This window comes from Peromyscus californicus, unplaced genomic scaffold, assembly GCF_007827085.1.
Source record: "Peromyscus californicus insignis strain IS unplaced genomic scaffold, ASM782708v3 Scaffold_5__1_contigs__length_169319896, whole genome shotgun sequence".
Classification (NCBI taxonomy): Eukaryota; Metazoa; Chordata; class Mammalia; order Rodentia; family Cricetidae; genus Peromyscus; species Peromyscus californicus.
In genome coordinates this window covers 27,294,550-27,321,167 of record NW_026294573.1, presented here as the reverse complement: position 1 = coordinate 27,321,167, position 26,618 = coordinate 27,294,550, and the positions used below count along the sequence as shown (strand labels likewise).

The window sequence follows — 26,618 nt, the reverse complement described above, 5'->3', positions numbered from 1 at the left end:
TTAGTTATTCTCCTGACCATTTGAAACATGCTTGTTCAGAGCTATGGCTTTTCCCACAGCAGTGTGATACCCTACCCCACCCCCACCAACAACTAGTGGCTTAGAAGAGAAACCACCTGTTCTTTGGGTCTGAGGCTTGGCTACAGCAGCTGCTTAGCTGTGTCTGTGAGCATGGCTGTCTCCCTGCAGATCTGCAGACAGTCTTTGCAGGATTGCAGAGGCGCAAAAGGACAAACTGAGGCACCTGAGGTGGCTCCTCTTTATTTATTTACTTTTTCTCTTGAGACAGTGTCTTGATATATAGGCTCAAACTCATGGCATTACCATGCCAGCCTCCTCGACGGTAGCAAAATTACAGTTATGAAGTAGCACCTTAGTAAGGGTCCCCACAACATGAGGAACTGTATTAAAGGGCTGCAGCATTACGAAGGTCGAGAACCACTGCTCTCGAGGCTTCTTATGGCTTAGTCTAGGAGTCACTTTCTCCCCATGTCTTTGGCCTCAAGTGTTCCTGCATCATAATTCAAGAGTGTAACAGGCCAGGTGTGGTGACACACTACTTTAGTCCCAACACTCTGATCAGGGGCAGAGTGAATTTGAGGAAAACCTGGTCTACTTGGAGAGTTCTAAGACGTCCAGGACTACACAGTGAGACCCTGTCTCAAGAGAAAAAAAAAGTGTGACAGTGCAGTCGAGCAGATCAGCGGAGAGTGGCACACAGTCGGAATCCTGGTCCTCTGGAGGGGGAGGCCGAAGGATCAGGAGGTCTAGGCCATCCTCCACATTATAGAGTTCCCGGTAAGTCTCGGCCACCTGAGACCTTGACACAAAAACAAAAACTAAAACAGAATAGCAAAAATACCCTTTGCATATTCCAATTTGTTCTCTTGTTTCCTTCTTGTGGATTATTTGTTCAGAAATGGAGATGCTTTTTTATTTATCATATTTCATTTTGTTTGGTGTACTCTTGGCTTCTACCTCCCAAGTGCTGGGATTGCAGACATGTGCCACCATACCTGGTTTGTGTGGTGCTGAGGATCGAACCCAGGATTTCACAGATGCTAGATAAGCACTCTACCAATGAGCTACATCCCCAGCCTGAGTTCTCTCTTAGTTGTGGTCTTTCTTTTCTGCTCAGCTACGCACTTGAAAAGTTGTTTGTAGATGTCTGCCCAACAATTCTGGTAGAAGTAGGATTTGGGAGCTGGTGTGGTGGCATTCACCTTTTATCCCTGCACGTGGTGTTCCATAAATGTCCTTCCTCTTTTTCTGGGTTTCTCTTTTTCCCTACCTCAGCGCCCCCTTATGTATCAGTCTTAATTTCTAAACACCAATAAATCTAACAACCCTGTTTTTGCCTCCTCTGAAAAGTTATGTTGGGGGCTGGAGAGATGGTTATGGCTGGCCCTGTCCTGCTGTGTTCCTGGAATTGGTAGTCCCTGTACATGCGCCATCGTATTCCTGACCTTGCTCTACCCACTCTGTGCTTTTGCACTTCCTAGATGGTCGAGGTGGTAGCACTGATTGGTTGAACAGGAGTCATGGTCACACCCAGTTGCTAGGTTCCAGGAAAGAGGTATCCACTTTGGCTTCCATCGTAGGAGGTCTGCCCTGTCTCTAACTTATTTAGGACTACCTCCCCAACAGGAAGGGCTCAGATGTCTCTGTGTCATCTGCCAACCCAGAGATAATTCTCTTGTACGGGATGGCTCCCTGTCTGCCACCCCTTCCTGCCTCTACCCATCCTATTTTCTTTCCTGTGTCCCTAGCCTATGCCTCCTGCCGCGCTTTGAAGTTCTAGTCCGCACTGACTGGGGATGGAGTAGGGCTCTTCTGATGTCCTTTCCTTTTTATAGTCTGCAAATCCAAGCTCATAGACTTCATTCTTTTGTAAGGGTTTCCCCTGGGCTCTGTCAGAAGCTCTGAGTCCAGTTCACTTAAATTCTACTAGCTTAATGGACCCATGTTCTTGGTTCAGAAAATGCTGCAGTTGTAGGGATCGATTTTAGGCATTTGTGGCGGGGTCTTCAGGGAATTCCTGGACTAGGAAAGAAGATCTGGACACCTAGGACATCAAAATCCAGTTTGCAGACTTCTTTCAAAGACTTTCAGCTGCTGAGAAACCTGAGTTACTTGCATTTTTTGAGGCTCGTGACATAGTAAATAGAGAATTAGTAGAGTTGCCAAAAGGCTTGCATGTTTACAACACTGAGTAGTGTGTGTGGTAGGGAATGAACCTATGCCTTGTACGTGCTAGGCAAGAATATCACTAAGCCCATGGAATACTTTTTTTTCTTTAATTAAAGATTTTATTTCATTTTAAAATTATGTGTATGTATACATGTGCACATGCATGAGTGCAGTGTATCTTTTTTTGTGTGTACATGTGCACATACATATGAGTACAGTGTATTTGTATATGTGTGTACATGCATATGAATACAGTGTGTTAATGTGTGTGTACATGTGCACATGCATGAGTACAGTGTGTTTGTGTGTATATGTGTGTGTACATGTGTACATGCATATGAGTACAGTGTATTTGTGTGTATGAGTGTACATGTGCACATGCATATGGGTGCAGTGTGTATATACATGTGTACATGCATATGAGTGTAGTGTGTGTGTGTGTGTCTGTACATGCACACATGCATATGAATGCAGTGCCCAAAGAGGCCAGAAGAAGGTTCAGATCCTCTGGAGCTGAAGTTAAAACTACAGGGAGTTGTGAGCTGCCCGATGTGCATTCTGGAAACAAAACCTAGGTCCTCTCGTAAGAAATGAGCCATCCTTCCAGCTCCTGAATGTTTTTTGAAAATATACATGCTAAACCAGGCATGATGGCATATACCTATCCTCCTAGCACTTGCAAGGTAGAGGCAGAAGGATCAGAAGTTCAAGGTCAGCCTTGGCTACACTGCAAGTTTCAAGTTAGCCTGGGCTACATCTCAACAAATACCTCATCACACTGAAATCTAACTGTATGCTTAACACCATTGGGAAATGATGTGAAGAGTTCTACTGAGGCTGTGGCTGTGTTGGTAGAGTTCTCAGACTGCCTTCTCTGCTCTAGGCAGGTATGGCTCTGAAAAACCCTGCTTCTCTGTCCTTCTGGGGGCCTCTGAGCTTATTGGTTTTATTGGCTTAGTGCTCTGCCCTTGGTAGAGATCAGCCACCAGGGGCCAAAGCGACCCTTTACATGGCTAGAGCCCGGCTTTTGCACCCATGATCTTAGTGTGGTTCCTGGGCAGCCCCACTGGGGAAGCTTTATGAGCCCTGCACTGGGCTTGGCTTCCTGTCTATGGCCCTCACACCCCCTCCTGGGATTCATCCTCTCGCCTCTGGAGAGTTCCTGTTTCTGGTTGTAGAGATTTCTTGGGTCGTGGCCAAGCTGGACTGATGGGGTTCCCGGAGCTCAGCACACAGGCCAGTTATCCAGGTCCCCACATCCTCGGCTCTCTCTACCAGTGTTTGCTCTGCTGCTTTCCTTCTGGGAGGTGAGGTGGAACAGAGGATGAAATGCTTTACTCTTTTGTTCTGTTTTGCTTTGGATTTTTGGTTTTTCAAGACAGGGTTTCTCTGTGTGCCAGTTCTGGCTGCTCTGGAAATCACTCTGTGGACCAGGATGGCCTCGAACTCAGAGATCCACCTGCCGCTGCCTCCAGAGTGCTGGGATGAAAGCCTTGCTGAGCTAAGGTCTTTTTAAGTAGCCTGAGCTGGTCTTGAAGTCACTCTACTCCTCCCCCAGTCTCTTGAGCAGCTGGTTTGACCGTCCTGCACCGCCAGCCCCCCCCCCCAATAACTCACATTAAATTTAATTGAGGTATATTTCATGGAATTTTCTTTTTTTTCCCAAAGATTTTGTTTTATTATAAAATGGAAAGCTTTGCCTAGGCCAAGATCACAACACAATTAGTGTCTCTTGCATTTTACTTCAGGCATATGATCCATTTTGAGGGTGTTTTGGGGGGAGGGCATGTGACATTTGATTTTCATTTTTTGAGGGTCTACATGAGGGTCTCAGACTGGTTTTAAGTTCAGTATGTAGCTGAGGATGATTTTGAACTTCTGAACCTCCTGCTTCCACCTCTTGTGTGCTGGGGTGACAGGCCTGCATTGTACCACTATGCTTGGTTCTATGCAGCCCTGTGGATCGAGCCCTGGGCTTCATGCATGCTTGGAAGGCACTCTGCCAACTGAGCGCACTCCCAGCCCTTGTTAGTTTTTACACCATCACTCCTGTTATATGTGCCCCTGTCGCCTGCCCTTTTCCATGTCATTCCTGCTTCCTGTATGAATTCCTTCCTTCCAAGTGCTGGGATTAAAGGAGTGTGCCATGACAGTTTGGCTGAGAACCTCTCCCTCTCCCTGTCTCACACACACACACACACACACACACACACACACACACACACACACACTCCTTCCTGCCCCTTCCTGAAGTCTTCTACCATGAAGGCTAAGAGCTCAGCATCATCTCCACCAGGGATGCCACGTAAGTGACTGAAGCTCCTTGGATTCCCCGGATGCAGGGTAAATCTGATGGCACAAAGGTCAGCTTAGCTCGTGCTCTGGATGTCAGGGTCCAGATTCAAGAGGCCAGCTCTTGTCAGTAGGACCGTGAGCTGAAGCAAAGGTGACCCTAATTGCTGCAGGTGTCCTCTCCTCTATTGCCCAGATTTCAGACTGCACCAGCCCATACTGGGTGGCAGGTGACTTGAGAAAGCCTCAGGGATTTCAGCTGGGAACTAGAGGTCCTGGCTATTGAACCTCCCCACAGGGCACACACAGGAGCCAGGGAACAGCTTTATTTGGGGCTTTTAGTTGAATCTGAACAAAACAAGGATATATGGTGTGGTGAGATAAGGCTGCCTAGACTCAGATGCCAATCTGCTTTTGATTTGTTCTGGAGATTGAAATGACTCAGATGAAGCCTGAGGGTTATTAGAGGCATCACCACCTTACATTGTGAAGAGCACAAGAGTGGTAAATACAATGGTAGGTCAGGGAGGTAGAGTTCTAGATTATGTATAAAAATATAGACTGCAGGGCTAGCCAGACGGATCAGTGGGTAAAGGTGCTTGCCGTCAAGTCTGATGACTTGAGTTCTAGTCTTGCAAGCCACGTGGCGGAAGGAGAGAACTGACTCTCATTAAGTTGCCCTTTGACAGACACGCTGGTGTTCTGGCAGGACTGCCTCCCTCGACTCATAAATGTGCATGTGTGTGCACACACACAAAATGTAGCAAAAATCTTACTTATACACACATACTTTCTCTCTGTCTCTCTGTCTCTCTGTCTCTCTGTCTCTCTGTCTCTCTGTCTGTCTCTCTGTCTCTCTAGTACTGCTGACATCACACCCCAGTGCAGGAAGATTATCCAGTAACTGCTTCTGGGACTCGGAGTTATTTAGGGGCAAAAGTAGCATTTCACCTAATATTACACATAGATAGATGTTAGATGAATTGCTAAGTCATAAAATTATTGGGAAAAAAACTAGTAAATCTTGCCACACAGGAATGAAATCTTCAGACAAAATAGCATATTGAGAAAAAAATGTTTATACTGAATACGTCAGAAGAAAGTCCAATAAACTGGCTGGCTGTGGTGGCACACGCCTCAATCCCAGCACTTGGGAGGCTGAGGTGGGAGAATTGGCTTGAGTTCAAGACCTCTGCTCTCCATACCCATTACACTCAGGTGCACACACACACAGACACACGCTTACACAGCCCGGACTGTAGTGTTGGATTCTTTCTCAAGAAAAATCAAAACCAAAGGCAAGCCACCATAAGCTAGATGGTTTGTAAACAAAACATTTCTTCCCTCATGTCTGGAGGCTGTGAAGTCCAAGATCAAGACCCCAGAAAATTCTACCAGTGAGGCCTCCGTCCTCTCAGCTGGCGCTTCTTCACGGAAGCAATGGAGGACCCAGCTTCAGACCTCTTCAAATACATGAATAAATTTATTTATTTTATATTGGTGGTGTTTGTCTGCATGTGTGTCTGTGCATTGTACACACACACACACACACACACACACACACACACACACACACACACGGTTTTTCGAAAGCCCATGGCAGAACAGACAACCCTGGGGGCTGGAGAGAGGGCTCAGCGGTTGAGAGTGCACTGCTCTTGCTGAGGATTCAGGCCATGGCAGATGGCTCACATATAACTCACTCTATAACTCTAACTCCAAGGGATCTGACACCTCTGGTCTCCACGGCCCTTGTACTCACACAGGTACAGGCACACACACAGCTACATATGCATTCACAAAATTAAAAAACTAGCCAGGCAATGGTGGTGCATGCTTTTAATCCCAGCACTCAGGAGGCAGAGGCAGAGGGTGGATCTCTGTGAGTTCAAGGCCAGCCTGGTCTATAAGGTGAGTTCCAGGACAGTCAGGGTTACACAGAGAAACCCTGTCTCAAAAACCAAAACAAAATAATAAATAAATAAAAATAAAAACTAGGCCAGGCATAGTGGTGTATGCCTTTTATCCCAGTCCTCAGGAGGCAGAGGCAGAGGGATCTCCATGATTTGAGGCCAGCCTGGTCTACAGAGTGAGTTCCAGGCTAGCCAATGGCTACATAGTGAAGTTTCAATATACACACTTAAAATATTAAAACACACACATACCACCACCATCACCAAGGACAGCCTTGATATAGACAGAGCATGTCTGTTATATTGGCACTGGGAAGGGGGACAATGGTAAGAAGATCAGGAGTTCAAGGTCACTCACAACAAAACAGTAAGCTGCCCTCTGCCTAGGCTACGTGACAGTCAGATTAAAAATAAAACAAGCAAAAAACCCACCCAAACTCAAAACAAAACACCACAACCCTGAACAAGAAATCAATCACCCTTGCTACTTCTTCAGGGCACAGGCCTGGAATGCCCTCCCCAGCCCCCCAGCACCGCCCCCCTCCCAGCGCACCCCCTGCAGCAGGCTTCTACCCCCTCCAGGCTGGGTTAGCTCTTCTGCCTTTAGCCTTGTCTATCAACTGCTGTTCTGTGACCAAAAGAGCACTGGTGGTGCCGCCCCCCCCCCCCTTTTGGCATGTTGTCACCTCACGTCCTCACAGGCATGCTCTTTCTCCCGGCTTTACCCCTTTAGAGAAGGAAGGCCCGGTGTTCCCTAGTGTGGGGGAGGGGGTGTGGGGGAGGGGTGGCCACGCCTGCTCCATAGAGGAGGGGATCCCTGGGTCTGGCTCCCTGGGCTCAGTCTCCTTTTGGACAGCTCCATCTCCACCCACTTGAGGACCACCCTTGTCACTTCGCGTAATTATCGTGCGTCCCTGTTTCTGGGTCATCTACAGTGACTTACTTTCATTACCAGAAAGAAAGCCCCTAAATTTCTTTCCGTTTGCAATCTCATAAATTCCGACCCTTCCTTTCACTTCACTTCTTGGAAGCTCTTTCTTTCAAAGAAAGGAACCGGGAAAGCAGGTCTGCGCAGCATCAATATCACAGTGCCATTTAGCACAGACGAACATGAGTTGGGAGCATCAGAGGTCCAATTCTGGAGTTCTGGTTAAGGAGCTACCGATCGAGCCCCTGACCTAAGCTGTGTTTCCAAAGGCATTTAACAATGTGGGGGAAGGTTGGGATTCAAAGGAGGAGGAAAAGGCAGAACACAGAACATGGCCACACTGTTCTTCTCATTTTATGTGAGCATAAGCATGAAAGAATATGTAAAGGGATGACTCTCTCTCTCTCTCTTATATATATATTTGTGTATAGTACCTGTGGAGGCCAGAAGGTGTCAGATCTCCTGGAATTGAAGTTAGAGGCACTTGTGAGCTGCCTGATGTGGATGCTGGGTATTGAACCTGGCTGGTCTGGAACTTGCTATGTAGACAAGGCCGGCCTAGAACTCTGAGATCTGCCTGCCTCTGCCAGGAGAGTGCAGATGAAAGGCATGCACCACCATGTCCGGCCATATCTTTTATTTTTGAAGTTAACATACAAAGTAACGGGTTTTATTGTGGCCTTTTTACACGTGTTTCTTTACACTTATTCTAATCCAGCAGTGGATCACTGTAGATGATCCAGGTCAGCCTGGATTACTGAGTGACCCTTTCTCACAAAAACCAAACCAAACAAACAACAAAAATCAAAGACAAACAAGAAAAAAGAATCATGAGGTCAGCAACCCAGTGACCAGTCAGCCAGCACACTTAAATCAGGAAGTTTTGATATTGCCCAGCTTGACACAGCCCCCCGTTTTGTTTACGTGTACTCCGTATAACCCTGCACTTCTCTGGCCTCCCCAGGAAGGCCACAGTGGTGAATCCAAGTGACTGGAATTCATCTTTTTATTACATAACCTTGCGTCTATTCTGACTCACGCAAAATAACATGTCACTCATGAGCTTCAGACCAGGGACTGTGACACATTCCTCATGTCTAACTATCCCATTTCTCACTCAGCCCAGTCATTTCACAGGGAGAAACTGAGGCCCAGAGAATGGACAGAAACATAGTGAGTGTGAGAGATGGGCAGCGGACACCAAGTCTCCTGCCCTGGATGGTGCTCTTTCTGGGACCCAGAGCTACTTAGGTCTTGGTGGACTCTGGGGAGGGACAGGTGGGAATAAGGGAGCAAAGGAAATCAAATGATGTAAAGTTACTATCCAGCCCCACCCTCAAGGAGAACACTGAGTTTTGCATATGTCAGTACATTCTCCCCTGCCTTCTGGACCCTTGTTTGGAAGTGAGGGAATCAGCAGGGTATTGGTGGAGTCAAACTGTATCTTCCTTCAAAGATATGCTGAAGTCTTAATCCTCAGGCTCTCAAAATATAAACTTATCTGGGAAAAGGGTCTTTCCCGGAAATAATAAAATTGAAATGACGTCTTTGGATCAGATCCAATATGAATACATTCACACACACAGGGGTGTTAGGGGGAAGAGAGATGTAAGGAGAGGGAGAACAGCCTATGAAGATGGGGCTGATGCTTCTAGAATCCTAAAAAAAAAACAAAACAAAACAGAAAGATGTTCAAAAAACTACCAGGAGCCAGGAGAAAGGTGTAAAGGGATTCTCACCCACAGCCCCAGGCAACTTTGGAGCTTGAACTTCCAGGGTCCAGCACTGTGACAGATACATTTGTATCTTCTTAGCTACCCTTTTCCAGTATTTTGTTACCATGGTTACAGTGGCTTTGCCCATCAAAGGCAGGTGGGATGGAACCTTTCATGCTCTTCACTGCAAAGTCCTCATGCACACCGCCCCTCCCCATCCCACGGCCCCATCGGAGGCCCCATCCCCACCCTCAGCTCCTCTGCCCTGTGTTTCTGTAGCTGCCGGTTTAGGTCCCAGTCCCTGTTTTCCCTGAGGCCCAGCTGCACCCCAGCCCCCACATCAACTTCAGAGAAAGTGAGCTCAAGGCCAGGATGCTCACCTTTCATTAAATCTCTGCCACCACCTTTCCAAACCGGGTGGCAGGAGGTACAGAAAACAGGCTTCCAGGGCCTCAGACTCTTCCGGTGGCTCTGAGAGCCTGCCTACAGCCTTTGACCTCTCAGCTGGGAAGGGACTCAGCCTCCCGGGTCAGGCCTTCAATAGATCTGCTTCTTTGTGCCCTTTCAGCTTCAGCTCTCACTTCACTGTCAGATCTGGGCCTCTAGGGGAATACAAGTGTCTCTGTGGCAACGTTTAGAGACTCAGTGAGACAGATGTGTTCTGAGCAGTGGTCCAGACCCTGAGAGGTAGTGGCCATTGCTGCTGAAGTCAGGGAAGTCTTCCTGGAGGAGGACAGATGTTATGTTCCTGGCCTTGCGGCAAAGTGTGAGATGAATTCTGTTGCTTGACTCTGCCGAGCCAGGCAGCCACATACTTTCGCTTATTTTATTTCATATCCTTTGTGAGGAAGGGGAGACTGGACTCAAACTCCCTATATAGCCAAAGATGACCTTGAACGTCTGATCCCCCTGCCTTCACCTCCCAAGTGCTAAGTGAGATGACAGGCGTTTAACACCATGCTGAGATTATGGGATGCTGGTGAGCCAACCCGGGGCCCTGCTCATGCCGGGCAGAACTCTTATCAACCGAGCCCCATCCTCAGCCTGGTTATGTGGTTTTTAGAGAAAAATAGCGACTCAGACTTGATTGACGTCAGGCCACGTGGCTGGCACAGGTGGGAACAACAAACTTAGGAACCAGGTGTGAAGGCTCTTCTTACTGCTCCTGAACCAGTGCTCTGACCTTTTCGGGTCTCCAGACACTTAGAGGCTCCAGGGAGCGGCAGAGTAGGAAGAGGACCTTCCGCACTGCCATGGCATGGTCTCCCCAGTGAGTTCTGGATATACAGACAGGAGCTAAGATCTAGGCCCTTGGACTGCTCCTTCTCAGAGGCTGACTAGAAAGGGTTTAGGAAACACACAACTTACTCTTAACCCTCCCTTTAAAAGCCCTCAGGCACCCACAGTGAGGTGGGAAGGACACATATGGGGCGAGTTTCATTTAGAATATGAAGGTCTTGGTGACAGGCATGCTTGGGAGCAAAATGTTTAGTCAGGGGGGACACTGCAGGGGACAGTAGGCGGAGGTACCAGACAGGCATGGTTTTGGCCACCAGTTAACGGGTAGCTGATTAACAGGACAGTAGACAGGATGTGGGAGTGGGTGAAAAGAGGCCAGGACCCGGGGTGTTTCAAAAGGGAGAGTGATGAGGACTCAGTGTTGAGAGGGAGGATTTGCTCTGAGGGTTTAGGGTGCTGACTGGAGGTGGGCTGTGGAGATGAAAGGCAGATGATAGAAGACTAGGAAAAAAGGAAGCCTGGGCAAAATAACTGCCTGCCTCCCTCCCTCCCCCTGCCCCAGGCAGCCAGGACAGCATCAGTACACACCTGACTTATGATCGAGTCCCGTTTATTTTAGAAATATAAACAGTGTGACGAGGAGCGACAGAAAGAAGACACCAACCGGGTCCCCCGGAAAGGGCCAGATCCAGCGCAGGCCATGTCTGTCCAGGTGATGAAGCCGAGCCAGCAGCCTGCATCAGCCTTTCCCCAGGAGGGCAGGGTGTGATGAAAACCCAGGGTTCGGTCTGATGGGGAGTCCCAACAAGTCCAGTTGGCTTTGAGTCCCTCCGGATCAGGTGAAAAGGATCAGAGGGACCCCCGATCACCCTGAGCCAGGAGCACTCCCCACCTGCTGGGACTGCGTCTGGGCAGAATCACATTCTGGAAAGAAGCCACAGTGTCCCCTGGTCATCACAAAGGCTCCAACTATTCCAGAACCACCCATAGTCAGGTCCTCTGCCCAGTGAGTGTCCACCTCTCTGCCCCAGTTGTCTCCCAAGTGCCTTTGAGGAGGGGCCACCGGAGAGGCGTCCAAGGTGGACACACTTCTCAGGACCTCTCTGTTGGGTGACACGAACCCCAGACCCCTACACATACTGCTTCTTAGATGCAGAGCTGTTGGGACGACTAGGGGGCTTCCGGCCACCCTGAGGGGCTGGATTTTCGAAGGGAGGAGGCCTGGAAGAGGTCAGCCTCTCCTCGGTGGTCAAGTTGGCCCAGTTTTGCTCCGTGGATGAGAGCCCATTGTAGGTGGGACATGGCGGGGACGAGGGTCCCTCGCCCATGGGGAGGTAGAAAAAAACCTGTTCAGGGTAAGGGTCTGAAGCGCCACTCTGGGCTGGGGGTGTGTCGTGGTCCTTGCGTGCCTTTATCCCCCGGCAGACGCACCGACACAGCAGGTGTGCCAGTTCCAGCAGGTTGAGCACCAGGGAAATGACTCCCACCACCAGCATGAAGATGATGAAGATGGTCTTCTCTGTGGGTCGAGAGACATAGCAGTTCACGAGGTGGGGGCAGGGGGCACGCTGGCACACAAACACGGGCTCCATGGTCCAGCCGTAGAGGCGCCACTGGCCGTAGAGGAAGCCCGCCTCCAGCACGCTTTTGCACAGCACACTGACCACATAGGTACCCATGAGCGCCCCACGAATCCGAAGACGACCGTCTTCCGCCACCGAGATCTTGGCCATCTGGTGTTCTATGGCAGCCAGGGCCCGCTCTACTTGTAGGTCCTTGGACGCCAGCGCCCGGAGCTCTCCCTCTTTCTGCCGCAATCGCTCTTCCCGCCGAGACAGGTAAATGACGTGGCCCAGGTAGATCAGGGTGGGCGTGCTGACGAAGAGGAACTGCAGCACCCAGTATCGGATGTGGGAGATGGGGAAAGCCTGGTCATAGCAGACGTTGGTGCAGCCTGGCTGGGCCGTGTTACACTCAAAATCAGACTGCTCATCGCCCCACACCGACTCGCCAGCGAGGCCCAGGATCAGGATGCGGAAGATGAAGAGCACGGTCAGCCAGATCTTGCCCACCACAGTCGAGTGCTCCTGGACCTGGTCTAGCAGCTTCTCCAGGAAGCCCCAGTCACCCATGTTTCCAGGGCCTCTCTCTCTGTGGGAAGACAGGGGTCAGACAGCCATCAGCTGGGCAGCACAACGCCTCTCTCAGCTCCTCCTAGATGGAAGCCCACAGGAGGTCTGCCAGTGTTAATCACACATTTGTGCCTTCTTTCACGGGTCAGTGCCCAAGGACGACCACATCCCAAAGAGGTCTGGATTAACTAGAGGTTCCTATGGAAACAGACCAGTTGAGGGACTTGTCCAAGGTCACACAGCTATGCCATACCCTTCCTCCCTTTTGTTCAAGGCTGGTTACACCGGGACAGTAGGGATGGAGCGAGATGTCATCTCCAGGTTATCAGGGGTCCCTATTCCCACCTTCCATGCCTCATTTAAAATGAGAGTGCCTCACTGTAATCTTTGCACTTGCCGGTGGGGGTGGGGGTGAGGGAAGATGGGGTGAGGGCGTAGAAGCCAGGGGCATTTGATTCACCTGCCAGCAAAAGACCACCTGTGACTTTAGTGGCTACACCTGGTCTTAGCCTTTGCCTCCATCCCATTTCCCTCCGAGACTGGTGCAGTCATTTTAGACCCTTAAAAGAAATGACCATAGCAGAGTGGGGGGCCCAAGGTTCCCAGAACATTTTAGGGTGTGTGTTTGGGAGTGGGTGGGTGCTTCTCCTAGAAGTAAAGCAGGTACTATCAGACCTACATTCAAATCTTGCTTCCTTCTCTCATTAGCTGGGGATTTGGATAAGTAACCTTCCAGTCTCTCTGGAGGGATTCAATGAAATAAGAGGGAAGGGCGCTGAGCACAGAGCCTGGCTATAGGCAAGCTAGGTGAGCGCCGCTGGTGGCTCGCATCGTGTCTGGCGCTCCGGGCAAGCAAGCCTCAGCCCCCAGGAGTGGAGTGATTCGCATTCCCAGCTCCCCGAACTCACCGCCTGCTTGCCCAGCTGGCCCAGGTGGAGGGGACGACCGTGGCCGAAGCTGCTCCTGCGGGAATCCTGCGGGACCGCGCCTCCCGCCAGACGCCTTAAATAGCGCGCAGCTGCGGCCTTAGAGCAGGAAACGCCAGCGGGAGGGCTCTGGGGAGCAGGGGGCGGGGACTGGGCGGGACAGACTTCCCAGGACACGCCCAGATCGAGCTGCTTGTGTTGCGGGAGATGGAAATCCTCTTGTTTATTCCCGCTGATCTTCCAGCCTGCGCTCTCCCAGGGTTCAGTCCTCGTCCTTTGTAGGGAGCGGGTTTTTAGCGAGAGCTGGCAGATCTGACACCTGGTCCCGAGGCTGTGAGGAGTGGGTGGGGTAAGAGAGAGACTCAGTGTGCCGGGCTTAGTAGACACTGGACTCACACTGGAGAGGGGTGAGACTTCCCCCTTCCTATAATCCGGTGGATCTAGGGGTCTCTGCTTTGCCTGTTCTGGGAGGGATATACCATCAGAAGTCACCTAGGAACTCCCTAGAGTCCTTAAAGACTAGGGGTGGGGGTGAGGGGTGGATCCCAGTCCCTTAGCTGGATCCCAGCTGATGTCTCTAAAAGGGAGAGAAGCCTTTCAAAGGAATTTGGAGGCAAGCAGAGCTCTGTCATTCACTCAGGTTTCACTGTGAATGAAGAGCATGGGATTAAGGAGGACCCACCTTGCAGATGAGAAAACCAGAATAAACTAGCCAGGCCTGGCTTCCTGCCCCACTTCTTCCTAGGTGCAGAAATGGAGCAGGTAAGCCCTTGGGTAGCAGTAAAAGTGTAAATGTGGGGTCCTCTGTGGTAGAACCAGGGCATCACAGGGTGTGGTTAGGGGCTGAGTAAATCAGACAGTGCAGAGCAGCACCACTGCTCTGGAGCCCATCCTGGAGCTACCAGGTCTGGCTGGTGCTGGGGCTAACGCTCAGAAAAAGTTGGGAGACCCAGACGTGACCCTTATCAGAGTAGAGAGGGTCAGACATCTGTTGCCTCCTCTGCCCTTCGGCATGTCTCCATTTTCCCCATACAGAATAAGGTTAGAAATATGCCTGCTTTGGAAGGCTGATGGGAAATTCAGTCAAAGCACTTAGTGTGCCATTGGTCCAGAAGGTCAGAGTGAGTACCCGAAACCACTGTGCTGTAAGCCCTGAATTTGGGATGCTAAGATAGGCAGAGCAAGAGTTCCAGGCCAACCTGGGATAGTGGGAACCTGTCTAAACAAATAAACAAACAACCAACAAAGGAAATACCCAGGCATTGTGGCACAGGCCTGTAATCCTAGCCACTTGAGAGGTTGAGGTAGAGGGATTAAAATTTCAGTGCTATGGTGCTGGGGATGTAGCCCAATTGGTAGAGTGCTTGCCCAGTACTTACAAAGCATTGGTTCTAGCCCTAGCATATGGATCAGGTGTGGTGGCACATGCCTGTAACCTCTCAGGAGGTGGAGGCTGGAGGGTCAGAAGTTCATGGTCATTCTCTTCTCCGCAGTGAATTTGAAGCCAGTTTGGGATACATGAGATGGGGGGGGGGATTAGTTAGTTAGTTCAAGGCCAGTCTGAGAAACTTAGGAAGACATTTGTCTCAAAAAGTTGAAAGGAAGAAGTCTGGTGGGCGTAGTTCAGTAGTAGAGCACTTGCCTGGCTTGTAAAGGGCCCAAGGTTTCAGTCTCTATTATTGCGAGTATGACCAACCCGCTAAACAAACAAAAACATCACAAAACCTGGCAGAAAGGATCTGTGTTGTTCCGGGAGAGGGCAGGAAAGCCAGGGGAGGTCAGAGTGGAGGACTGGCAGGGTCTAGGGCAGCTAGGGGAAAGGAAGGTGGCAGGTGGGTAGGAAGCCTAGGGCTGGTGGAAGTCCCAGCTCCAAACAGGATTGTACCCTTGCACCCCCCAGGGCCTCCTGGGAGGGGGCAGCTAGTGGGTGGGTTCTGACGCAGACCAGCGTGATTGCTGTCTGAGGATCAGACTGAGCTGACTTTCCCTTCCAGACCTCTCAGGGCCAGGGTAGGCTGGGCTGAACTGAGCCTCCTGGGATTCCAAAGGGGACAACTGTGGCCACTTAGTTCTGACCCTGGAGGGCATGGGAACTGGGCTCTTACCACGCCCCCAAGACAGCCTCTGCTCCAGTAGCTGCTCCGCTGAGTTGCCTTTGGGGTTGGGCCTGGTGCTTTTGAAGGTTGTACTCCCATACTGTTCCCTGGGAAGGGGGCAGGGAGCTAGTTGAGGACTGTGGGGGTGATGCCAAGGTTGCTCTTACCCACCTCCAACCCCTCCCTTATGAACTCCAAGATCAGGTTTCACGGAGGAAGAAGTAGAGACCAACCAATACAATGTCCATAAGTCAGTCATTCTGAGGGAAAGTGTTCTTAGATCCCCAGTCTTCTCCCTCCTCCCCTGTTCAGGCTGCCACTGACTCAGTGACCTGCGAGGTCACCTCAGTGGTCTCCTAGCCTCCAGGCCCTTGAGCCACTCAGTGGCCACATTTTCATAGAACTTTGGCTATAAAGTCACCCTGTTTCAAACCCTGCTATGGCCTTTCCTGCCTTCAGGGCAGGGTCTGCACTTTTCACTTCCCAGGCCTTGGCCTGTGACCTTAGCACTCTGTCACCCTGTCACTGCCCCATCCAGTTGTTCTAACTATGGGGTCTCTGTGTGCTCTTGCCTTTGTACGTGGCACTGTATCTTCCTGGAGCACCCTCACATGTAGGTCTCTCTAGTCTCTCAGGTCATTGCTCAGATGTCCTCTTCCCCAGAAGTCCTCTTGCTGGCCTCCACTGGGTTAGGTGTGCCTCTGCCCTGCAATTCATTGTTTAAATCTCTTTAGTTGTAGTTAATATATGTAATAATATATATGGTATATAAATATTTATTTATAACATGTATGATTTAACATATACATACACTATATATATGTGTGTGTGTGTGTGTGTGTGTGTGTGTGTGTGTGGCATAGACTAGTCGTTCTAGCATTCATGAGGAGGACTGACAGTCATAGGCTAGCCTATACTGCACAAGATCTCGTCTCAATCAAAACACAGCTCTTATTCCAAAGGGAATAAGAGATGGTTTATTTATTCTGGAGCCAAATATGAGTGGCCATGGCCTGGGAACTCGCTCTTAAGTTACCCCAAATATCGTGTTCTAACATGGTAACAATTTCATGAGGTTTTTATAGTAACAGAGCAAAGTGTTTTAAGAATACATCGGTGGAAACATCAGGCGGCTGGGTCTTGGCCAAGCAGAGGATTCCGTACTACAGGCCCCAGATGCAATCAGAACACTCTTAGCCTTTGGGTTGGTAGAAGCTAGGAGTCTGTATATTCCAGTCATATTACCTAATTGGCACAAGGACGTTAGGGCAAATGCAGAGGTGGGCAATACATGGCTTTTAGGGGTGCGAAAGAGAAGATAATTTGACTTGAGACCTCTAACATTTCAGCTCCCCACAATCACAATTCTAATCAGTCAGCCTGGTAGGACATCTTTAACACAGATGCAGTATGTGTGTGTAAGAGGGCCTCATTTTACACACCCACGCGTGCGCACACACACACACACACACACACACACACACACACACACACACACATCTATCATCATAAAACCTGCATCTCAGCTGAGTTAGCTTCAACACGTATCAAGTATATTCACGTTGCTATGCAACAGCTCTCCAGAACTTTTCATCTTGCCACGTGGAAGTGGTACCCATTGAATCCCCTTTTCTTTACTCCCCCTGCTCCATTACACTGGGAGCTTCTTAAGGGCCAGCAGGCAGCACAAAGCAGGGTAGCAGGCCTGTAGATGACTTTACCAATTCGACGTGTGCTTACCGAGTACCTTGTGGTTCTGTAACACTGTCCAGACACTGTGAGCAAGCAGAGGACACAGAGCTTCTTAGCCTCCTGAACTTTACTTTCCAGCTGTGGGAAGGACAGAGAAGACAATGAAATAAAAGATGAGTTAGTGATTCATGCTGAGGGGCAAATACTGTAGGGGGACTCAGAGCATCCAATTTTAAGTTCCCATAGACGAGAAATTTTCACCTAACAGCTGCCATTGAGGCTGAGCCGTGAAGAAGGAAGGTCCGTGGTTGCCTAGGCATTCCAGATGGAGAGAACCTGGGTATAAAATCCCCGAGGCAGGGGTGTGCCTGGTGTTTCCTCCCTGAGGTGCAGTGAGGAGGTCTACATGGCTGGGACAGGTAATAAAGAGGCGCACAGGAAGGTGAAAGGTAAATTGTGGGGTGGGGCAGATACTCAGACTCTGACAGTTTGAGGCAGAGGAATGCTGTGGTCTCACTTTGGCTTTGCAGCCTGTCCCCCACCCCAGGCTGTGTTGGGAATAAACTGTGGGGGTGACACATGCAGACACCTTGAACTGTGTTGAGCCTGCTCAGGTGGCGGCATTCTCAGGTCTGCTTCTGCTGTCCCAGTGGTCACATCCATCCTACAGTGATTCCTGGCTCCACTGTGCCCCCTCCCCCCGCCATCTATGAATGCAACTCCCCAATGTTCCCGTGTTCTCAGTTCCTCTCCAGTCAGTCTCCCAGGGTCAGGAGCAGGAGACAAGGGGGTGTCTTAACTAGCTGGGGCTGCTATAAACAGAATACCAGAGTCTCAGTGGCTTAAACCAAAATGTTCCTTCCATGAAGGTCTGAAAGTGGGAGATCAGGAGCTATGCAGCATGGCCAGGTTCTTGGTAAAGGATAGCTGACTTACATAGTCACATGACAGAAAGACCCCCCCCCACTTCCTCTCCCCTTTTCAACGGTCTCCTGTGGCCATACTGCCCTCAAACTCCATATGTAGCTGAGGATGACCTCAGCTCTTCGACCTCTTCCTACTGAGTGCTAAGATTACGAGGTTGTACCATTACACTCAGTTTTGTGGGGACCTGGAGATTAAGCCCAGGGTTTCATGCATGCTAAGCAAGCTCTTGACCAACTGAACTACACCTCCAACTCATCCCACACCTTTTTGTTTTTGTTTATATTTTTGAGAGTCTCACAGCATGGACAAGACTGTCCTCAAACTGATGATCCTCCTGCCTCAGCCTCTCAAGTGCTGGTGTTGTAGGTGGGTATCACCACGCTGGGCTTTCCCTGTATCTCTTTTTATAAGGACACTAATCCCGCTTGACAGGGCTCTACCCTGATAACTCAAACATCTCCCAAAGGCCCACTGCCTAATACCATCACCCTGGGGGCAGGAGTTCAATGTATGAATTTGGAAGCTGGGGAGGATAACACAAATTGTGTCCATATACAACACAGGGGTTTGTTCTAGAATGAATGAAGACCTCTTGTTCATCTGGGGCTGAAGAGCGTGGTGACCATGTGCCGTAGACTCAGACTTGGAGACGACTTGAAATTTCCTATTAAGTGCAGGAATGAGGGAGGCCTGCTGTAACTCCCCTTGTGTCTGCGAAGGGGAGGTAGGGAGAGGCGCACTCCAAGGGGATATGAGTGCCACCTGGTGGCAATAGTGATTGTCACTGGGGATTTGTGAACAGCGGCTAGATACAAGCTCCGGGTGGATCAGTGTGCAGACTGCCTCAGAACATCTCTGTCAAAGGCTCGATGCACAGGGCTGGGCAAAAATTCAGAAGGCATCTTATATATTTCATGTCTGGAAACACCATGATTGATTAGCCAGTACCAAAAGTCAGGCCACTATAAAAATCACTTTGCCTTTGCTGCGTATCACAGGTCAGGCTATTATGAACGTTGCTTCGTCTCTGCTGCCCATTATGATAACTCCGATCGCTTTGCCTTTGGTGATTCAGTGCTACCACCTGGCCCCTGCTATTTTGGGTCCCAATTAAACCCACTGTATTTGATTCATCCAATTGAGCAGCAGTGTCTTCAACCCTAAGGTCTGGCACAGGAAAAGGGCAACAGCAAAGCTCTTCAAATGTGCTGGCACACTCTCACCATTATGCATCTCACAGGATTAGTGAAGGGCATGTCTTCTGGACCTTCCCATTGTGGAGGATTAGGTTTTACACAGTGTACCCACTCTAGCCTTGCTGTTTCCCTGAGTCTTAAAATCCCTTCATCAACACTAAGTCAAGGGATATCAGGCACCTCCAACTCCTTTTCACTAGGCCATCCTTTGACAAAAGCTTTATCCAACCATTCAAACAAAATTTGACACTTTTTAAAAACTGTGCAAGCTTCCATATTAAACTTAGAATCTCCACATAGAGGATCCGTCTCAATAAACTCAGCCTGATCCAGTTTTACGTTCCTTGTACCATTATCGTAATCCTTAAATCCATTTCCACACACATTCCCCAGACTTCTGCTTGAATGAGTTGGCAAACTCATTAAGCTCTTTAGTAGCATAGTGTACCTCCTCATGGACTGCACTCTCTACCTCCTTTCTAGGAGCTTGCTTTAGTCTGGTTATAGGTGTAGAGGTAACTATTGGTGAGCCCCGAGGGACGTCAGTATTGTCTTGCCTGGCATCCCCTTTAGAGAAAGTCACTGGTGGCTTAGCAGACAATGAAAGATTAATTTCCTCAGTCAAAGGCAGAAAAGGCAATATTTCAGTGGGTGGGGGTAGGGGTGGGGTATATCTTCTGTTGAGGATGGAGAGACTCCTTCCTCAGGTAAGATAAACTCTTGAGAATCTGAGGGTTTAAAGTTCTCAACTTCAATGGGGGCCCTCCCACACATCTCTACTCCAACTTACAGGATCCCATTTTTTAACCAATCAGTGCTCCCACTTTAACACCCTCAGAGGCTGGGGCTTGAATTTTCTTTGTAATTCAGCCAGGATCAGAATGAAAGCGTTGGTTTGTCTAAAACTCAAGCTTGGTGGCTGCTGGAGAGAAGATCCTCTTCCAGGGCATACTTAGAAACCTTTAGACATTTATCCACATCTGGAGTCGGTCAATTTTGTCCCCAAGTTTATTGTTTTTCATTGTGTTTTGAGATGCTAGAAACTGGTTAATTTTTATCATGGAACCCCTTATTTTCCTTTGTCAATTTATCCAGGGAGGGCAAGAGTTTAGTAGCCAACCAGCATCATCCTTATTCTTCCACAAACTGTCAAAAGCTTTATATACAGAGTCACCAAATCTGTTGCTTCTCACAATTGGTGAATCATGCTAATCAGATGCATTTGTCTCCTTAGGTTTGTAAAACAGTTCACACTGTGGTCTTTCAGCACTCTCCGAGCTTCCAGGAGAGGCTTCAGTAACTGTTAACTGTAGGTATTGGCAAATTGCAAAGTTATTCCACATAACTTTTAAAAAAAATCATCCTTATAATTCTGTTGCTTTAGAACCACTTCTGGTACCAACATCTGGATTAGTCAGGGTTCTCTAGAGGAACGGAACTTAGAGAATGAATCTACCTATATGCAGAAAGGGGATTTATTAGAATGGCTTACCTAATCCAACAATGGCCGTCTACCAATGGAAGATCTTATGATCCGGTAGTTGTTTGGTCCACAAGGCTGGATATCTCAGCCAGTCTTTAGCACACATCGGAATCCTGAAGAAGTTGGCTCTATACCAATAAAGGAATGGACTTGCCAGCAAGAGTCAGGGAAGCAGGCGAAAGATGTCCCTCCTTCTGTGGGCTTGGCTTCCATCCTGGAGAAATGTGACCAGGGCCAAGAGCTCAGTCCCCTCCTGGAAGAGTTGATGTTTTCTGGTTGCTGTGACTTCTGGGCCACCCTTGGTTAGACATCTGGCACCTACCTAGGAAGATGCTGGCGGGGCTGGGAAAGAAGCTCAGTTGGTAGGTGCTTGTCTCGTGTCTTAGTCACTGTTGCGGTGACAAAACACCATGACCAAGGCAATTTATAAAAGAAAGCTTGCTTACAATTTTGGTGGGTTAGTCCGTTATCACCATGGCGGCAGACAGGCATGGAATAAGCTGGAGAAGTAGCCGAGGACTCACATCTGATCTGAAAGTTGCACAGAGAGAGAGGGAGACCAGACCTGGCTTTTGAAACCTCAAAGCACCCCCCCCCCCCCCCCCCCCCCCCCCCCGTGACACACTTCCTCCAACAAGGCCACACCTCCTAATCCTTCCAAAACAGTCCACCAAATAGGGACCAAACGTTCACATATATGAGCCCACGAGGGTCATTCTCATTCAAACCATCACACCTCACAAGCACAAAGATCTTGGTTTGATCCTCAGCATTTCATAAAACTAGGTGTGATGATGCACACCTGTATCCCCAGCACTCAGGGAGAGGCGACAAGAGGACCAGAAGTTCAGAGTCATCCTCAGCAACATGGCAAGTTCAAGACTAGCCTGAGGGACATGAAACTTTTTTTAAAATTTGTTTTTATTAATTTTTCATACAATATATTTTGATCATATTCTTTTTTCCTCCCCCAACATCTCCTAGATCCTTCCCATCTCTCTACCCACCCAAAGTCATGTTCTTTCTCTCTCCAAAAAAGAAAAAAACCCAAAAACAATAAAAGAAAATCAAAACAAACAAACTTAAACCATTAAGACAAAAATTCCAAAACAAAACAAAAAGCACACAAAAACCATGGAATTCCTTTTGTATTGGTCAAGTACTCCTGGGCGTGGGGCCTTCCCTGGAATGTGCAGATGTACCCAGTGACGCTCCATTGGTGAAAACTGATTTTCCCTGACCCAGCAGGTATGTCTTTATCAAATCCTCCCATCAAGGCTTAGGGATCTGTGCAGAAATGGAGGAAAAGTGGTGGAGGACTCCAAAGGAAACGGTGTCCTCCAGACACAACAGGACTAATGCACATATGAACTCACAGGGACCATGACAGAGAGCACAGAGCTTGCACAGGTTCAAACCACACAAAATCCCGGAAGGGGGAGTGGCCACAGCTGGCTAAGAAGCTATTTGAAACTCTTGTGTTTTTGTTTTTGTTTTAAAGGAAGTGGGGCATGGCTGGAGAGATGGCTCAGTGGCTAAGGGTACTTGCTGCTCTTGCAGGGGACCTGAGTGCTCACAGCCACTGTAACTCTAGCTCCAGGGGATCTGATCCCCTCTTCCGGACTCCATGGGCACCTGCACTCATAAACAAACATACCTCACCCAGACATATACACACATGATCAAAAATTTTTTAAAAATAAAAAAAAAAAGGACAATCCTGAAATCTGTAGCAGCAAACAGGTAGAGATCACTCCTCCCTGGGACCTTTGTAACTAACTGCCCAGCCCAGGCAGAGAGCTACCCAGATAGAGCCCAATCACCAGAGACTCTGCAGGCACAGTCACACCTAGGCATTTCCTGGCCCCAACGGCTCTACGCTAATGTTTTACCTACGTGTCTCCTTTGATCTCTGGAGCAGTCCTCTTAGAATGAACCGTTCTGAGTGCTGAGTTGAGTCCTTCTGCCCTTCAGAGCTACTCTCCACCCTACCCCACCCCACTCTGTGCCCTGGGAGACTCACCTGCACCCACAGACTCAGCCGGCCCCCTCGTGCTCCACCTTCTGGTTGGGCTGGGTCAGTGAGCGCCACTGGCAGGTTAACAGGAGGTGGGGGAGTGAGGCGGTGGGGGTGGGGATTATTGGCTCGTGTGTCGAAATGCATCCTCTCGCTCCTGCTCACTAGCACATTGGTACTAACCCCACCCCCACCCGAGGTGACTGCACCATTCCCTAGGTGCCGGAGAAGTTCTTTTTTTTTTTTTTTTCAAGTGGCTTTTCAAATGCCCACAAAGCAACCTGAGGAGGAAAAGGTTTATATTGTCTCACTTCGAGGTTGCAATCTGTTATGGAAAGAAGATATGGCAGCAGGGATATGAGGACTCTTGGTTACTTCAGCCAGGAAGCTCAGGGCTGGTTGCTCAGCTCACACTCTCCTTCTTTTTCAGCCCAGGACCTTGGTTTCTGAGGTGCTGCCCACTGTTAACCTAATCTAGACAGTCCTTCACAGACACGGCCAGAGCTGGTCATCTGGCTGATTCTATGCCCTGCCTGGTTTACAATTACATCACAGGCACTGCGGTATCCCTTGATTTTCCTCAGTCACACTCATGATCCTGAAAACTATCTCTGTAGGAAACACCCTCCACCCCCGATCCTCCACCCCTCAGGACCACCTCAGTGTGAAGCCAAGGTTGGCTTTGAACTCATCATCCTTCAGTCTCAACCTCCCAAGTGCTGAGCTTACAGGCATGAACTACCACAGTGACTTAATGTGAATGTGTCATGCTTTTTCTGTTGGGACCTTAACTGACACAGGTCCTATTGTATTGATGATAAGGCAGAGGTTCTTAAAGTTCGATCCAAGTGTGGAGTGGTGAAAGTGAAATAATGTAAATATTGTAAAATAATGAGGCAGTGATTTAATTCGGGGTGCGCTCGGGGGGGGGGTGTTCAGGGAGCAATCAGCCTAGCCGGAGCCCGTTAAACCGGGCTGACTCACCCATTCCTTAACGGCCACAGAGAGCAAAGGTGAACCACAACCTGTCTGTTTGCGAGGTGCCCTAACCTCTTTTTGCCTTCGTTGGCTGTCAGCCCACTGGCTCCTGACTTTCTGGCTCTTGGCATTGGTTTTAACGGTCACTAAATGTTCCTGAGGGTTAGCCTATGCTTGCACAGGGCTCTGCTTCATATCCTAGTCTGGCTTGGGATGTTGGATTCTCTTCATCGGCAGGTCATGGTTGTACTTGGAGTGGGGCTGTGAACAGAGCTGTAATGCAGAGAGTCTGTGCTTCTGTCTCCCCGGGACTGGCACCTTGGGCGTAGGTCCGCTTAGGTTGTCCCAGCATCTTTCTTAGGGCTGGTGTGAGGGAGTTCGGGGGAAATGGACAGAGTTGAATGAATTGCTGGGTGAGGCTGGGATGTGAGCAGTCTCTAGAGTGGCTATGTACTTACTCTGCTATGAGTGTACATGAGTGAGAGTATGAGTAGCAGGGATTTTGTGAACACAGGGTGGGGATGTGGACTGAGTGACGGAGTGCAAATTTATCTGTAATGAGAGTGACTGATTGTGTGTGCTCAGATCAGTCTAACTTAGGAAGGCTGGTGGCGCCCTCTGGTGGCCACAACTAGAATCCCAATGTGTGTATCCCCTGGTCCGTCCTCCCCGCCCCCAGGTTCCCTGCCACCAGCTGCCACCAGGAACTGCACCCTTTCCCACCCTCAGCTTCAGCCTAGGTCACACTCCCTAACCTAGCTTCATCCCCAAGCCCCAGGGCTCTTTCCTATTCCCGGGGCTGCCTCCTCTGACTTCAGGGAGCTGTGGGTGGAAGTTGGGGAGAACGGAGGAAAAGAACCAAATTGTATAAAACACAACTTTATTGCCTTAAAGGAAACTGACTTGGATGTATTCCCATTCCATGCATGCCCCCAAGGTCCTGGCCACAGGGTGCGGTGGGCTGAGCACCCTGCTGGAGGAAGGAGAGTACTGCTGCCTGAAGGCGGAGGCTGGGAAAGGGGATCCAGAGGACCCCTGAGTGTCCCAAACAGCAGTTGACATGACAAGACCTGCTACCACTTTCCACATTTGCTCTTTGGCCTCCAGAACATTCCACCTAGGAACTGAGCAGCTTCTTGTGGGGGAGTAGAGACTCCCTCTGGCTGGCTGTCCCCAGTCCAGGGCCAGCCCCTCTCCTCTGAGACCCCCAGTTCTTTTTTGCTGTTGCTATCTCTTCTGGAGAGTCTCGCCCCTCCTCCTCTGTGCTTTTCTGAGAAGATGCCTGGCCTGGCAGTCCCCTGGGGTAGGTAGAAGCCCTGCTTACCAGCTCAGCTACGTAGACCCTTGCATGCATGTAGTGGATTTGCCAATCTAAATGTCTCTCTGAAGCTGGGTTTGCCATGTTACCTATACCAGGTAGCCAGCACGGAGCCCAGCGCCCACAAATATCTGCTTCAAACGGAATTGGCTAGCTTAGTGAATTCAAAGTGTGGGGGGGTACCCAGTACCCCCCAGGACCCCTCCACCTGCAGCGCCTCCCTGCTTCACTCCGTCTCCAGGGGCACGGTTCAAATGGGGGTCAGATTGGGCGCTGAGGCCTGCGGCTTGGCGTCGACTGGGACTGCGTCTGGTTCCAGATCCCCACTCTCCAGAAGCTTGTGGTGACAGCGGCAGGTGGAGGCTCGGCTGGAGGACTTCGGGGAGCTGCTGCTCTTTGTAGACTTGACCTTGCTCAGGCCTCGCATAACCCTGTGGAAGATGAGGTAGCAGATCTCACAGATGGTGAGCACGATGCAGACGGCAGAGGCGCCTACCATGAAGTAGGTGAAGACCTTCTTCTCCGTGGGCCGAGCGATGTAGCAATCCACGGTGTTGGGGCAGGGTACCACACTGGCACACTGCACCAGACGTGGCATGGTAAAGCCATGCCAGAGCGTGTGTAGGACATACAGGAAGACCAATTCAATGATGAGCTTGAAGATGAGGCTGAGCAGGTAGGTCCACCACAGGCCGCCGTGCTTCTTGCCGGGGTGGCTGTACAGCTTGGCACACTGCTCCCCGTGCTTCAGGCGATGCTTCCGTTCCCGCTCCTCGCGGTAGGCTACGTGCAGGATGACCAACATGGAGGGACACGTGACGAAGATGAGCTGCAGGGCCCAGAGGCGGATGTTGGAGATGGGGAAGAAGTTGTCATAGCACACGTTGGTACAGCCAGGCTGCCTGGTGTTGCAATCAAAGTCTTTTTGCTCGTCACCCCACACACGCTCAGCCGCCACCACGTACACCAGCACCCGGAAGACGAACACTACTGACAGCCAGATGCGCCCAAATGCCGTGGAGTACTGGTTCACGCCGCTCAGTAGGTCCTGGAGCTTCTTCCAGTCCATGGTGCCTGCTCACAGCTCTGGAGGCTGTGCCCTCCTGAGGGAATAATGGAGAAAACCGTTATGCTAACGATTCATTTGATGATTATTTATTAAATTAAAAAATTATTATTTTTTCATTTATGGATATGCGTCATTGTTTATGCATGTGCACGCACCAGAGTTCAGAACAGAGTGTGGGTTCCTCTGCAGCTGGCATTAATAGGCCATTGTAAGCCACCAGACTATGTGGGTGCTGGGAACTGAACTCTGGTCCTTTGATAGATCTCTAAACTGCTCAGCCATCAATCCAGCTCTGTCTTTTTTTTTTTAGAAAAAAACAAAACAGGCCGGGTACAGTGGCGCACGCCTTTAACCCCGGCACTCAGGAGGAAGAGGCAGGTGGATCTCTGTGAGTTCGAGGCCAGCCTGGCCTACACAGTGAGTTTCAGGACAGCCAGGACTATATCACGAGAAGTTTTCTTAAGAGAGAGAGAGAGAGAGAGAGAGAGAGAGAGAGAGAGAGAGAGA

The 26,618-nt window shown here is 49.7% G+C and overlaps 2 protein-coding genes across 2 annotated transcripts; both read right to left on the bottom strand.

The window, feature by feature from the left end:
- Positions 1-10,870: 10,870 nt before the first annotated feature.
- Gja4 (gap junction protein alpha 4) lies at positions 10,871-13,426 on the bottom strand. Its single transcript, XM_052716151.1, has 2 exons — positions 13,318-13,426; positions 10,871-12,426 (listed from the first exon to the last, which is right to left on the bottom strand). Exon 2 carries the CDS (start codon positions 12,407-12,409, stop codon positions 11,408-11,410), a length of 1,002 nt encoding a protein of 333 aa, XP_052572111.1. The 5' UTR covers positions 12,410-12,426; positions 13,318-13,426; the 3' UTR covers positions 10,871-11,407.
- An 11,866-nt stretch (positions 13,427-25,292) lies between these two features.
- Positions 25,293-26,144, bottom strand: Gjb3 (gap junction protein beta 3). Its single transcript, XM_052718436.1, has one exon. It carries the CDS (start codon positions 26,109-26,111, stop codon positions 25,293-25,295), a length of 819 nt encoding a protein of 272 aa, XP_052574396.1. The 5' UTR covers positions 26,112-26,144.
- Positions 26,145-26,618: the final 474 nt, after the last annotated feature.

Bases quoted from the DNA above. Each gene is read 5' to 3' on its own strand.
- Gjb3 (XM_052718436.1), bottom strand. From the start codon at position 26,111: ATGGACTGGAAGAAGCTCCAGGACCTACTGAGCGGCGTGAACCAGTAC.
- Gja4 (XM_052716151.1), bottom strand. From the start codon at position 12,409: ATGGGTGACTGGGGCTTCCTGGAGAAGCTGCTAGACCAGGTCCAGGAG.